At 42.6% G+C, this 15591-nt stretch overlaps 1 protein-coding gene across 1 annotated transcript in view; it reads left to right on the top strand.

Annotated features, from left to right (window-relative positions):
• The first annotated feature begins 2275 nt into the window (after nt 1-2275).
• LOC136319466 (ryanodine receptor 2-like) overlaps nt 2276-15591 on the top strand; it is a 190264-nt gene continuing 176948 nt past the window's right edge. Inside the window, 1 exon segment of the mRNA XM_066252720.1 lies at nt 2276-2513. Coding sequence (XP_066108817.1) covers nt 2276-2513 — 238 coding nt within the window.

Raw genomic sequence — 15591 nt, 5'->3', positions numbered from 1 at the left:
GTTAAAGGACATATGACTATAACCAATAGTGGTAAGGGGCTCCTAATTGCAATTTTTGCTTCTGCTTCCCACTTACAAAACTATAAAAACTAAGTAGAACAAAGGGCGGCGCGCTCTCCGTCAGATTTCTGTCGGAGTTCCCGCCGCTTGGCCAAGCTAGACAATAAAGCTTTAATGTGTAAACGACGGACCTTGCTCCTGTCTTCCATATTTCGGGTCCCTCCGAATTTGGATTAACAGGGACCAGATCTGTCTGTGGTAGGAGGACCTCTGTCACCACCAGGAAAACACACAGGAATCCCTAAAACCGCCACACATGGGCGGCCCCTGCCGTCTAGGACGCCTGGCGGCCCCCTCGGTGCACACACGCCTTCCCTTTTTCCCCCCATACTGTACTTAAAAGCTTCACTCTCTTAAAAGTTTTGACGAATGCAGTGACAAAAACAGATAGACAAACAGCAAAAACACAACATACAAACAGCAAGAATAAATAAACAAACAGGCGCCATCACCTGCTCTCAAGCTCGGAATATCTAAACTCAAACGGGGTTCCCTAAATGCGGGGTGCCCCCACCAAAGTTTCCCAACCTCACGTCCGAGGGGAAACTGGCCACCGGCTCCTTCCCGGCCCGTCAGTCAGAGCGCACATGGCAACCAAAACGGTCACGACCTTGTTTCTACTTACCCGGGGTTGGACAATAAAGCTCTGATGTGCAGACAGACGGCTCCTTCCCAGCCAACGCACCAAATGTTAATCCAAATTCGGATTTGGATTTTATTCTTTAGAATTGTAATAAAGACTTTAGTGTGTGTGAAAAATCTTTTGTAAGTTACTAATACAGTGACATGTTATTATTTTTATGACCATATGGAAATTGTTACTTAAATTTCAGGTAATTTCTGTAGCAGCTCTGTATGTAATTGGGAGCTGAACGGTGAGATAAAAATGGTAACTACAAGTTGAGAGTCACGTTAGCATCAAAGCGTGGTGCTGAGCTCCATGTCTGTAATAACATTTAGCTTTATATGGAAGGTGAGGACTTTGTTCTCAGTTTACAGATGAGTAAGTGTGGGGGAGGCTGTTCCCGAGTCTGTGTCCTTTCTACTCTGCCTTACTGTCCACGTGACCAAAAACCCATATGTGCACTGAATACAAAATCAATTCATTTAGCATGGTTAATTCAGCCTTTAGGCCACACATTCAACTCACTTATTGTCAAGGATAAATCTACATAAAAGATTCTGTCCGTCTTTTATAGAAATTATTCCATGATTCTCTTGGATTATCCATTTTTGTGTTTAAAATTTTATTTGAGGTGTTTTCTGTAATAAAGAAACCATTATAGGCCCTGGCCGGTTGGCTCAGCGGTAGAGCGTCAGCCTGGCATGCGGGGGACCTGGGTTTGATTCCCGGCCAGGGCACATAGAAGAAGCACCCATTTGCTTCTCCACCCCCCCCACCCCCTTCTTTCTCTTTGTCTCTCTCTTCCCCTCTCGCAGCCAAGGCTCCATTGGAGCAAAGATGGCCCGGGCACTGGGGATGGCTCCTTGGCCTCTGTCCCAGGCGCTAGAGTGGCTCTGGTCGTGGCAGAGCGACGCCCCGGAGGGGCAGAGCATCGCCCCCTGGTGGGCAGAGCGTCGCCCCTGGTGGGCGTGCCGGGTGGATCCCAGTTGGGCGCATGCGGGAGTCTGTCTGACTGTCTCTCCCAGTTTCCAGCTTCAGGAAAAAAAAATACCAAAAAAAAAAAAAAAAAAGAAACCATTATACACCTTCATTTTTTATTAGAATAGTGGCCTTAGAGTTTCACTTCCTTTAACATTTAGCCTTTAGAGGCTCACTTAGGAAAGACTGGTCACTACCTTTAAAGCACAAAATATCTGTATCATTTGGTGATTGGTTTATTTGCCATTCAGTGTTACTTGCACAGAACATTTTAGTCTTGTTGGATTTGGCATTAACTAAATTGGGTCTGAAGCTATGTTTAATTCATTATAAAATATTTTCCAAATTTGAGACTGCTGGTGGAAAACGTGAGGCATCAGACCTGCCCTTTGCTCTGAGGTTCTAATTACGTTGACAAGGAAGGAATTTAGGAACAGCTATGCATTTACAGAACAGCATGGCTAAAAGTTCAAGTGTGTAAAAATGGTTTTTTGGGAGTGGATTTAAACAAATTGGCTGACTATGTGAGTGTTGTGCGTGTAGTGGAGCGTGGGCTACTTGAAGTTCACTCACTCCTCCACCATGCCCTAAGTTCTCCGTCTGCTTCCCAGGATGGTCATGAAGACTGGGCTGGAGAGCGTGAAGAGTGCACTCAGAGCTTTACTGGACAACGCTGCAGAGGACCTGGAGAAGACCCTGGAGAACCTGAAGCAGGGCCAGTTCACTCACACCCGAAACCAGCCCAAGGGGGTCAGCCAGATCATCAACTACACCACGGTGGCCCTGCTGCCCGTGCTGTGCTCGTTGTTTGAGCATATTGGCCAGCATCAGTTCGGAGAAGACCTAATACGTATGTCAATCTGTTCCATAGGGCTTCATTATCCAAATAGTACAATCAGAAATTGTGAAAGCCACGTCTGGGTTACACAAACACTGCTGAAACATTGGCGTGCTTGTTTGCAGAACTTTCTAGGTTGGTGTGTGAGTTACAGAAACCATTCTTCCAGAATAGATCAATAGATCACGGAGACGGTCTCTTCCACACTGTCCAAGCACAGATTCTGAAGTTTACGATTTCTGCATTGTTTCTTTCTGTGGCCACTCTAATGCGGTTTGACCACGGGAGGTGCCACGTGAAATGTTTTAAAATTATTTCTGAGTTGATGCAGATTGTTTCCACAGGCTTTCCTGCCAACAAACATGAAGGCTGCTGAGACAAAGTCTGTGTCCAAATAACTGGTCGACCCAGTTGGCCCAAACAGCTTCTGTTAGTGGGTTTCAGTCTGTTGTCATTGGGGATTCATCCAGCTGTTTTTGGCCACAATGCCATTGTTATTAAAAATATCCACAGAATGCTCAAGCTTATGTGGAAAAAAAATAAATCACAGCCTATCCTAATGTCCTGCTTTTGTGCTGACGTGACCACAAGAGAGGGCATGAGCCCTTGTCAAGCAGTCTTGATTACAGACTGAGCCACTGAGACTCTGTTGTAAGCCCCAGGTGAGCATAGCTCTGCATTAAGTCCCCTGCGCTGTTTGGTGATGATGCAGACGCTAGCTGTGAAATGTCTACTTGAACCAGTTGGAGCATTGCTTATGTTAGGTTCAAGGAAGTGTGCTGTGGCTGCCAGAGTCTAACTCTTAGAAAAACAGGAGCAGGGAAGTGCTGACAAGGTCCCTGTGAGGCCGAGACTATGAGTCAGAGACCCTTATCAGAAGTTTATGTTTGAAATTCTCCACTGAGCTATACCCCCCCACCTGTTGCTATGCTGCGTGCGACCTCCCTAGCAAATAACTAACTGCCACATCTGCTTATGTATAATGCTTGCTCAGCTTAGATAGCCACCATATAAAAAGGAGCCATTTTAGAAGCTCGGGGCTGCTGTGCTGCCTTGCGTGGGTTGCCTGCATTCCCTGCACAGGTCTGCAATAAAACTTATAAAATTCACTTTGTGTCTGCTGTGGTCTGTCTCCTGGGATGTAACACATGGAGGCCCCAGCGAGATAGGCCATGTAAGACCCCTCCTCATGGAGTGGGCTGCAGCAGACGTTGGTAGCTGGCCAGCCTCTAGCAGTTGCCATTTGGAAACTGAATTTGGCTGATTCGAAACATTTGGAGTCTCAAGACTATTTGGTAAGGAAGCTTCCTCTTTGAATATTTGGAAACAGAGCTCTGGTTAGAAAAGGGTGTAGTGGAGCAGGCGGGATGCCACCTGATTTCTCCCCACCTGGTCGGTTGGGGAACGCAGGACGCTGCCTTCTCCCTTTGGTTTTGGTTTAGAAGTTTTGTTTGTTTTGTGTGCATATTTGGTTTGTTTGTCTGCTTCGCCCTTTGCTTCCTCACAGGATTCCTTCGAGAGTCAAGGGTCATGGGTCAGGGGCAATCTGCTGCCCTAATGCCTCTTCAGTGCTTGCTTGATAACTTTTCTGATTTCTCTCACAGGGCACGAGACTACAGGACTCCTGTTGATTCCGCCACGTTGTGGACACTTTGTGAACTAGAATGGCCAATTTAAGAGCAGACTGGCCAAACCAAGGATGCTAGACCCATAGAAAACATAGAGAGTTTAGTGTACTATCACCAGCACCCACCTGAAGGCAGGTGGCACAGTCAGTATGCAGCCCAGTATAGCAGTAGAGGTAGAGAAAGAAAAGGCAGCCAGGCTGAAGCTGGCTGCAGGAGAAGCAGCAGGCTCCCCTCACAGTTTCAGGCACTTGCCCCTCCCCCTTGGGCACTGGGAATCTTTCTTAGCTCAAGGGCTGCACCACTGCTTATTCAGGCAAAAGATAACAGTGCAGTAAGCTCAAGGTTATCATCACCTTGCTACAGCCCCTGCCCTCCTCTGCTTTGGCTCTGGGAAATCTCCACCTCCATGTGGAGCCAGACCAGAGGAGAAGATTTAGGGAATTATAGGGTTACTATGTCCCTGAGGAAATTGAGACCATTTATTATTTTTCTCTGAAAATCAGTAGTTTATTAGGAATAGTAGTTTATAATCTCTTATTATAAATCATATTAAATTTGTACTAATAGTAAAGCATATGGAATTGTATAGTCTGTCAAATACAAAGACTTCCTTTTTGTACCAAGGATCTGTTGTTGTAAAAAAAAAATATTTTCTATGTTAGAAATGTATATGTTATTTCAACAGTCTTTTGTTAATTCTCCTTTTCATTTGCTATTTCATAGCCTGTCATGTTAAAATTTTAGTTTAAATATTAGGGGATATATAATAATTCAGTAATTGTTAATTGTTCAATGTTAGGTCACAAAACCCAGAGTAACAAATATTACTATTGATTGGCTTAATAGAAGAATTCTTAACATAATAAGTAGAAAGGAAAACTCTAGAGATATAATCCTGAACTTCCATCTGATTTACCACCACAGATCAAATCTTTTCTTTCCTCAGTCTAATAGGCTTCTTTAAATACAGGATTCCCAATTTTGCTCTCTTAGTCAAGCCCCTCAGTGAGATCTTCTGAGCATAGCTTTTAAGGACTATAATGACCAAGAAAGTAACAGAAAAGGCAAAGAAGGCCCAAAAGAAGTCAGGAAATACCAACTTTTGGCTCCAGCGCCCTAAGGGGCTTTATAGCAGTTCTTCAAGGCCCTACTCCAGAGTGGAAAGAAAGGTCATTTAACTAAAGCCTGCCAGGCTTCCCGGTCCCACCAGTTGACACACCTGTGCTGTGGAAAGAGGGACATGAGAAGGTAAGCTGCCCCTTTGCTCCATGGAGGGAGGGTTCAGTCTCTTCTAGTCCTGCTCCAGCTACCTGTGACCTGACCTTGCCCAGCATGCTGGGAATTGCCACTGAAGGCCCAAGCCTAAGGTATTTCTTCCAAGTAGCAGATAAGCTAATCTGATTTCTTGTAAACACAAGGGCCATCTACTATGCCTTAAATATATAAGTTTTATTTATCCCTCAAAGATCTCTACTGTGGGTATTGACAGTCTGATTTTATTGCTTTATTTAATGTTTAGTATCTCCTTTATTTCTCTTATCTCAATGCCCCATGCCTATTATAGGCTGGGACCTGCTGCTAATTCGAGCTAGAAGCAGTGGTCACTAGGACTTAAACTCTAACTGCAAAGTGTAGAAATACAAAACCCTTTCCCTAAGTACTTACAGGTTTTTTTTAATAAATAAATTTTTATTTTAATGGGGTGACATCAATAAATCAGGGTACATACATTAAAAAAAAACATTTCCAGGTTATCTTGTCATTTAGTTCTGTTGCATACCCCTCACCCGAAGAGAGATCGTCCTCCGCCACCCTTCATCCAGTTCTCTCTGTACCCCTCCCCCCCTCTCCCTCCTTCCCTCCCCCCAACCCCCGCAACCACCACACTCCTGTCCATGCCTCTTAGTTTCGCTTTTATGTCCCACCAATGTATGGAATCCTGCAGTTCCTGTTTTTTTCTGATTTGCTTATTTCACCCCGCACAATGCTACCAAGACTCCACCATTCTGCTGTAAGTGATCTGATGTCATCATTTCTCCTAGCTAAATAGTATACCATGGTGTATATGTGCCCCATCTTCTTCATCTAGTCCTCTATTTTTTTTTACAGTGATTAAAAACCTTGCAGCAAACTCTTGGCGAATACAGCAAGAATCCATAAAAGAGTAGTGTCCTTAACATGTTCACCAAGTCCAAGTTGGCCCCATCGCCATGCCAAATCCCTGAAAAATGCAATCCAACCACAGTTCAGTCTGTTAGGAGCTGTCACAGGGAACAGGAGTCCAGGAAAGTTCCCCTCAGGAAAAGTCCATATGGCACTGGAATTGTTGTCACCATTCTATACTTTGCAGCTCATGTCCAAGTCCCAATGACCGCTGCTTCTAGCTGGTTATGATTCAGGTAGACTGGAAAAAGCCATTTGCAGCATGCGTGGATATGGAGCTTCTGTTCTCCTCTGCCTAGAGAGTTGAGACCAGTTTGCTTTTCCCTGGAGCTCTGTGACTGTGGCATGGTAAAGAAAACCTTGAGATACACTAAGCTGGGTGGCAAAGGTAAATTCATAATACAAGTTGGCAAAAGGAGGAAAGAGAGCTCTAAATTAGGAGTAGGTCCCAGCCTGAAATGCCCCAGTGGGGCATTGAGGAAGGAGGGATAAAGGAAACACTATATATTAAGCAAAGCAGCAGAAAATAGGACTATCAACACCCACAACAAAGATCTTTGAGGGAAGAATGAAAAACCTGAATATTCAGAAAAAACATAGTTAAGTGGCCCTTGTGCAAATGAGATCAGTTTACCTGCTTCTTGGAAGAAATACCCTAGGCTTGTCCACAGTGTTGTAGATGGGGCCGACAGCCCTGGATACCTTCAGCCTTCTGTGGCAAACCCCAGCTTTCTGGTCAAGGTTAGGTCATAGGTAGCTGGAGCAGGGCTGGAAGAGACTGAAACCTCCCTTAGAGGAGTGAGGGCGAAGCCCACCTTCCAGTGTTCCTGTTTCCTCACAGCAGAGGCGTGTAAGCCTGGCAGGCTTTAGCTCAATAACCTTCCTCTTCACTATTGAAGCAGGACCCAGATGGAATCCTATGAGACCCCTTTGGGGCGTTGGAGCCTTTAAGGGTGTATCCTAAAAGCTGGTAGTTCCCCTGATCTCTATTGGGCTTTTTCTGCCTCTAGGTATCTTAAAAGCCATTCATTCTCAGAAGATCTTGCTGAGGGGTTTGAGGATCCCCATCTGCCTATATAAATCTTTTTCATATATCTGGAGCTATTTGGAAAAAGACAAAACAGTGTTATTAGCTAGATCTAATAAAGAAGGTAGTAGTTTGCAGGTGAAAAAAGATTTGGTGTCTCCTTTTCATCAGCATTCAAAAGAAATGTAAATTTTTTTTAAAGTAAAAAGCATAATATGGTAGACCCGTTGGAGTCATTGGCCTGCTGTGCAGGGTTCCCGGGTTCGATGCCTGGCCAGAGCATACAGGAGAAGTGCCCATCTACCTCTCCACCCCCCTCCTCTCCTTCCTCTTTGTCTCTCTCCTCCTGCCCGCAGCCAAGGCTCCACCGGAGCAAAGCCACCCCGGGCACTAAGGATGGCCCCACGGCCTCTGCCCCAGTCACTAGAATGGCTCTGGTTGTAACAGAGCAACACCCCAGATGGGCAGAGCATTCCCCCCTGGTAGGCAAGTCAGGTGGATCCCAGTCAGGTGCATGGAGGAGTCTGTCTGACTGCCTCCCCATCTCCATCCTCAGAAAAATACAAAAAATAAATAAATAAATAAAAAATACTACTACTACAAAAAAAGGGGGGGGCATTCCCTTGTGCTAAAGCTCCAGGGAGCATGGAGTGAAATTGAGTATGTCCTATGAAACATGGAGCTCTATGTTGACATATAAGTCTTTGAAGAAGGAGGAACTGCTGAAATAGTTTATCAGCATTTGTCCCTAAGACAGCAGTCTTTATAGTGGGAACACCATACGTAAATATTTGCTGTCTGTCTATAGATTAAGGGGGGAATATGGCAAATGCTGAAAAGCCATGATCTTTGTGCCCCTCCCCTCCCCCAACACCCTCCTCTTCTCCCTCCACCCTGTAACCCCAACATTGTTGTTCATGTCTCTGAGTCTCACCTTTATGTCCAACCTATGTATGGAATCATATAGTTCTTAGTTTTTTCTGATTTACTTCTTTCACTCAGTATAACGTTATCAAGGCCTGTCCATGTTGTTGTAAAAGATCCTATGTCATCATTTCTTATGGCTGAGTAGTATTCCATAGTATATATATACCAAAGCTTTTTAATCCACTCATCCTCTGATGGACACTTGGGCTGTTTCCAAATCTTTGCTATTGTGAACAATGCTGCCATAAACATGGGGGTGCATTTCTTCTTTTCAAACCGTGCTATGGTGTTCTTGGGGTATATTCCTAACAGTGGTATAGCTGGGTCAAAAGGCAGTTCGATTTTTAATTTCTTGAGGAATCTCCATACTGTTTTCCACAGTGGCTGCACCAGTCTGTATTCCCATGAGCAGTGCAGGAGGGTTCCCTTTTCTTCACATCCTCGCCAGCACTTATTCTGTGTTGTTTTGTTGATGAGCGCCATTCTGACTGGTGTGAGGTGATATCTCATTGTGGTTTTAATTTGCATTTCTCTAATCATTAGTGATGTTGAACATTTTTTCATATGCCTGTTGGCCATCTGTATGTCCTCTTTGGAGAAGTGTCTATTCATTTCTTTTGCCCATTTTTGGATTGGATTGTTTGTCTTCCTGGTATTAAGTTTTACAAGTTCTTTATAAATTTTGGTTATTAACACCTTATGAGATGCTATGTCAAATATATTCTACCATTGGGTAGTTTGTCTTTTTATTGTGTTCTTATTGTCTTCAGCTGTGCAGAAGCTTTTTAGTTTGATAAAGTCCCATTTGTTTATCCTGTCTTTTATTTCACTTGCCTGTGGAGACAAATCAGCAAATATATTGCTGCGAGAGATGTCAGAGAGCTTACTGCCTATGTTTTCTTCTAAGATGCTTATGGTTTCATGGATTACATTCAAGTCTTTTATCCATTTTGAGTTTATTTTTGTGAGTGGTGTAAGTTGGTGGTCTAGTTTCATTTTTTTGCAGGTAGCTGTCCAGTTTTCCCAACACCATTTGTTGAAGAGGCTGTCTTTACTCCATTGTATTGTCTTACCTCCTTTGTCAAATATCAGTTGTCCATAGAGCTGTGGGTTTATTTCTGAGTTCTCTTTTCTGTTCCATTGATCTATGTGCCTGTTCTTATTTCAGTACCATGCTGTTTTGAGTACAATGGCCTTATAATATAACTTGATATCTGGAAGTGTGATACCTCCCGCTTTATTCTTCCTTTTCAGGATTGCTGAGGCTATTTGTGTTCTTTTTTGGTTCCATATAAATTTTTGGAATATTTGTTCTATGCCTTTGAAGTAAGTCATTGGTATTTTAATCAGTATTGCATTGAATTTATAAATTGCTTTGGGTAATATAGACATTTTAATGATGTTTATTCTTCCTAACCATGAGCACAGTATATGCTTCCACTTGTTTGTATCTTCCCTGATTTCTTTTATCAATGTTTTATAATTTTCCGAGTACAAGTCTTGAATCTCCTTGGTTAGATTTATTCCTAGGTACTTTATTTTTTTGGTTGCAATGGTAAAGGGGATTGATTCCTTGATTTCTCTTTCTGACAGTTCATTATTAGTGTATAAAAATGCCTCTGATTTCTGAGTATTGATTTTATATTCTGCCACCTTGCCAAATTCATTTATCAGGTCTAGTAATTTTTTGACTGAGACTTTAGGGTTCTCTATATACAATATCATATCATCTGCAAATAATGATAGTTTTACTTCTTCTTTTCCAATTTGGATGCCTTTTATTTCTTTTTCTTGTCTGATTGCTGTGTCTAGGACTTTCAGAACTATGTTGAATAAGAGTGGTGAAAGGGGGCACCCCTGCCTTGTTCCTGATCTTAAGGGTATTGCTTTTAATTTTTGCCCATTGAGTATGATGTTGGCTGTGGGTCTGTCATTGATGGCCTTTATCATATTGAGGTATGTTCCCTGTATTCCCACTTTGCTGAAAGTTTTGATCATGAATGGGTGTTGGACTTTATCAAATGCTTTTTCTGCATCTATTGAAATTATCATGTGGTTTTTCTTTTTTCTTTTGTTTATGTGATGAATCACATTGATTGATTTGTGAATATTGTACCAGCCTTGCCTTTAAAGAATAAATTCCACTTGATCATGGTGTATGATTTTTTCCATATATTGCTGGATCCGGTTTGCTAATATTTTGTTGTGGATTTTTGCATCTAAGTTCATCAGGGATATTGGCCTATAATTTTCTTTTTTTGTGTGTGTTGTCTTTGCCTGGTTTGGAATCAGAATTATGCTCACCTCATAAAAGGAGTTTGGAAGTCTTTCTTCCTCTTGAATTTTTTGAAATAGCTTGAGAAGGATAGGAGTTAGTTCTTCTTTGAATATTTGTTAGAATTCACTTGTGAATCCATCAGGCCTAGGACTTTTCTATTTTGGGAGTTTTTTGATAGCTGTTTCAATCTCATTTGTTGGAATTGGTCTGTTTAGGTTTTCTGATTCTTTCAGATTGATTTTTGGAAGTTTATATGATTCAAGAACTTTGTCCATTTCATCTAGGTTGTCTAGTTTTTTGGCGTACAGTTCTTCATAGTATTTTCTTACAATATTTTGTATTTCTGTTGTGTCAGTTGTTATTTCTCCACTTTCGTTTCTAATTTTATTTGAGTCCTCTCTCTTTTTTCCTTGATGAGTCTCGTTAAAGGTTCATCGATCTTGTTTACCTTTTCAAAGAACCAGCTCCTGGTTTCATTGATCCTCTCTATTGTTTCTTTAGCCTCTATGTCATTTATTTCTGCTCTGATCTTTACTATTTTTTTCCTTCTACTAGCTCTGGGCTTTACTTGCTGTTTTTTTTCTAGTTCTTTTAGATGCAGGGTTAAGTTGTTTATTTGAGCTTTTTCTAGCTTCTTGAGGTATGCCTGTAATGCTATAAACTTCCCTCTCAGGACTGCTTTTGCTGGGTCCCATAAATTTTGAGTTGATGTATGCTCATTATCTTTTGTTTCTAGGAATTTTTTAATTTCTTCTTTGATCTCAATGTTAACCCATTCATTGTTTAATAACATGCTATTTAGTTTCCAAGTGTTTTTATGTTTTTCAATTTTTCTATTGTGGTTGATTTCTAGTTTAATGCCATTGTGATCAGAGAAAGTGCTCGATATGATTTCAATCTTCTTAAATTTGTTGATCCCGCTTTTGTGCCTAACATGTGGTCTATTCTAGAGAATGTACCATGAGCGCTTGAAAAGAAAGTATATTGTGCTGTTTTAGGGTGAAAGGTTCTGAAGATATCTATTAAATCAAGTTGCTCTAATATGTCCTTTAAGTCTGCTGTTTCTTTGTTAATTTTCTTTCTTGAGGATCTATCTAATGATGTTAATAGGGTATTGAAATCCCCTACTATCATAGTATTGCTGTTGATCTCACCCTTTAAGTCCATCAAAGTCTGCTTTATATATGTAGGTGCTCCTACATTAGGTGTGTAGATATTTATAATGGTTATAACTTTCTTTTGGAATGCTCCCTTTATCATTATGTAGTGACCTTCTTTATCTCTAACTATGGTCTTTGTTTTAAAGTCCATTTTGTTTGATATAAGTATTGCTACCCCAGCTTTTTTTTCATTTCCATTTGCGTGAAATATTTTATTCCATCCTTTTATCTTCCGTCTGTGTGCATCTTTTGATTTACGATGTGTCTCTTGTAGACAGCATATGTATGGGTCCTGTTTTCTTATCCACGCAGCTACCCTATGTCTCTTGATCGGATCATTTAATCTATTAACATTTAAGGTTATTACTGATATGTAATTGTTTATTGCCATTTTTTTTCTTTAAAACTGTTTTTCTCTTTTGCTATATTCTTTTTTTCCTTTGATCTGTTTACAACAGGTCCCTTAGCATTTCTTGCAGCCTTGGTTTGGTTGCAGTGAAATCCTTGAGTTATTTTTTTGTCTGTAAAGCTTTTTATTTCTCCTTCAATTTTAAATGATAGCCTTGCTGGATAAAGTATTCTTGGTTCTAGGTTCTTGTTCTGCATTACTTTGAATATTTCTTGCCATTCCCTTCTGGCCTCAAGTGTTTCTGTTGAGAAGTCAGAAGTCATCCTTATGGGGGCTCCTTTGTAGGTGATAGTCTTTTTTCTCTAGCAGCTTTTAATATTTTCTCTTTATCATTTAGCTTTGGTAATTTAATTATGATGTGCCTTGGTGTTGGTTTCTTTGGGTTTCTCCTTAATGGAGTTCTCTGTGCTTCCTGAACATGTGAAATGTTTTCCTGCCTTAATTGGGGGAAGTTTTCTGCTATAATATGTTTGAACAAAGTCTTTATCCCTTGTTCTTTCTCTTCTTCTTCAGGAACCCCTATGATGTGGATGTTATTTCTGATCATGTTGCCACAGAGCTCTCTTAGAGTTTCCTCAGACTTTTTGAGTCTCTTTTCTTTTTTCTGCTCTGCTTCCGTGCCATTATTTATTGTGTCCTCTAACTCACTGATTCGATTCTCTGCTTCATCCACCCTGCTTTTAATTTCTTCCATTGTATTCTTTATTTCAGATATTGTATTTGTCATTTCTGACTGATTCTTTTTTATTATTTCCATGTCTTTTTTTATATTTGTTATCTCTTTATTTAGGTTTTTGTAATGGCCATCTATGGTTGTTCTAATATCTTTGAGCATCCTCACAATCGTTATTTTAAACTCTGCATCTGGTATTTTGGTTATATCTGATTCACTTAGGTCCTTTTCTGGGGATTTCTCTTGGTTTATTTGTGTTGTATTTCTCTGCCTCCGCATTTTCTCTTCACAGGAGTGGCTGTGATCACGTGCTCGGGTGCACAATGGTTGGTGGCCTTGGTCTTTGCCCCACCCCCGTGAGTGATGTTATGCTTGTTCCTGATGGCACTGGCGAGCACCTTTGCTCAGCTGCGGGTCCCTGCCTGTTTCTGAGCTTTTGCCCTGCCCTTGCAGGAGGATCCCACTCAAGGAACAGCTGCTAGCCTTGGCTCTACCGCCAGGCAGGGCTGCGTGCCCAAGCTCAGCTCCTTAGCATAACTCCGCCTCTTCTGGGCTTTTGGCTCCACCCCTGCGGGAGGAGCCGGCTACCAAGTCAGACGGCAAGCCTGGGTTGCACAGGCGTGGCAGGGCTGTGCTCCTCTGCCCTTGCCCCGGGGGTGGTCTCCACCCTTTCCGTTGTTCCCGCCCTTCTCCCGGAGGCTGGATTACAGGCTGCCTGCAGCTGAGCTTAACCGCTTTTGCACGCCCCCTTTTCTTCAGCCGGGCAAGATTGAGCTCACACCTGAGCCCACTGGTGGCCAGTTGGCTTCCACCCCTGCCAGCAGAACCGCACTTTTGTCTCCCGCTGCCACCCGCTCTCCGGTGTGCCCTCAGTCGCGTGGGTGGGGGCGTTGCAGCTCGGACCCTAAGACTCACTACCGTAGACCCGAAAGCTTCCTCCTTCTATGCGACTCTGCTCTGAATGCCTCAGGGGAGCTTGTTTGGCTGCTCTCCTGCTTCCCTTTGCTGGTATTGCTGTTTCCGGGGGAAATGTTCACTTCAGCTTTGGGGAGTGACTCGTCCCAGGGGTTAGGGTGGCTATCTCCCAAAATGTTTCTCCCTATGCCTCCTAGATTACACTATCTTTCTGTTACTGTGGTCCTCTCCTCTCTTCCCCCATCCCCAGGAGCCCCAGGTGATTGTTTTTGAGAGAGATGTTCTGCGTGGTCCCTTTAAGAAGGATCCTGGGTCTGAGAAATCAGACTCTCTCACAAGCAGTATCCTGACTTGTTTCCGGCTAAATACTGTCCTTACGCCTCTTCTTGGCTCTGGGGATGCAGGCTGGGGCTTTGTTCCTGGGGCTCAGGGCCCTCTCTTCTCTGCTAAACTCACTTCACGCCACGCGAATCTCTCCCTGCTGCCGTTCGCTCCGAGGAGCTGGGCAGCCCTCTCCGAGTTTCCGCGTTTCTGCTTTTCCTACCAGTCTTGGTGTGGCTTCTTCAGTGTTTCTTGGTTGAAGAGTCCTCTTAGTTTCAGTACTTACAGGTTTTATAGGTTACTCAGCAAACTGTTCAAAGACTGTCCAAGAGGCACTTCTATCAGTACACCACCCAAAGACTGACTCCCACGTAGATGGGTCCACACACCATGATCTTGACAACTCCCATTACTGCCAAGGTAGAAGGCATACCCGCCTGGGTCAACTGCAGCCGGCTGAAGCTTGCAGTCCCTCAGAGACACCTTTGTGGCCAGCGAGGACGGACTCTGCCAACCCTTGTAAGCTGACCCTGAGAAGGACAGCATGCCCTGCTTCAGCCACAAACCAGAAGTTAACTGGTCCACGAATGACTAATGCCGAGGAACTCACTAAGGACCTCCTTTTAATTAGACTTTGGGGAGTGAGGGAAACTAAGTAAAGCCAAGTAAGTCATCTTAAGGTTGATGAGTCATACAGAAAGGGAATATAGGTCCCTTGGCTGAGAGAGAAGCTACAAGGTAAATGAAAGTTATGTATGTGCTCATAGCTACCACTATAGAATAACCTATGAATATTGGTCATGTGTCCAATAGGCTACTTAGGAAAAGGACACTTCCAAAAAGCAATTTTTAAAAGAGGATTACTTATTACTAACTTAGTCCTCGCTGAATGTAAAGGTTTTTAGGAATTAAGAATTCTGATAAATTGGAAAGGAATTGTATGGTTTTAATGATAAAAGGTATGAGGTGTAGAGGTACTTTTGAAAAGGAAAGAAAAAAGTAAGTTGTTGTGAAAGCTGGTTATATATGAATAGTAAAGAAAGTTCATGAAAGTTGAAGGTTTATGTAAGTTGCAGAAGGTTTATGTAAGTTGCAGAAGGTTTGTGTAAGTTGCAGAAGGTTTGTGTAAGTTGTAAGAAGTTAATACAGAGAAGAAAATGCAAGGCAGAAAGAAATTAGTCCGTAAAGCTTGTAGTACTAAGGGCACACTATCAGCGTGCCAGCACATACTAGGGAGAATCCCTGACCCAGTTAGCTTATAGCTAGAGCTAAAGTAGAAATTCTCACAAGCCCCAGCCTTATACCATTCTCCCCACTGATGAAGAATCAAGGGTTTGATTTATGCCCAAAAGAGATGGGGAAATGTTAGGTTCAAGGAAGTGTGCTGTGGCTACCAGAGTCTAACTCTTAGAAAAACAGGAGCAGGGAAGTGCTGACAAGGTCCCTGTGAGGCCAAGACTATGAGTCAGAGACCCTTATCAGAAGTTTATGTTTGAAATTCTCCACTGAGCTATACCCCCCCACCTGTTGCTATGCTGCGCGCGACCTCCCTAGCAAATAACTAACTGCCACATCTGCTTCTGTTTAAT

Source organism: Saccopteryx bilineata, chromosome 1 (genome assembly GCF_036850765.1).
Source record: "Saccopteryx bilineata isolate mSacBil1 chromosome 1, mSacBil1_pri_phased_curated, whole genome shotgun sequence".
NCBI lineage: Eukaryota > Metazoa > Chordata > Mammalia > Chiroptera > Emballonuridae > Saccopteryx > Saccopteryx bilineata.
The sequence above is the reverse complement of the archived record's forward strand: the minus strand, read 5'-3'. Positions and strand labels throughout refer to the sequence as shown.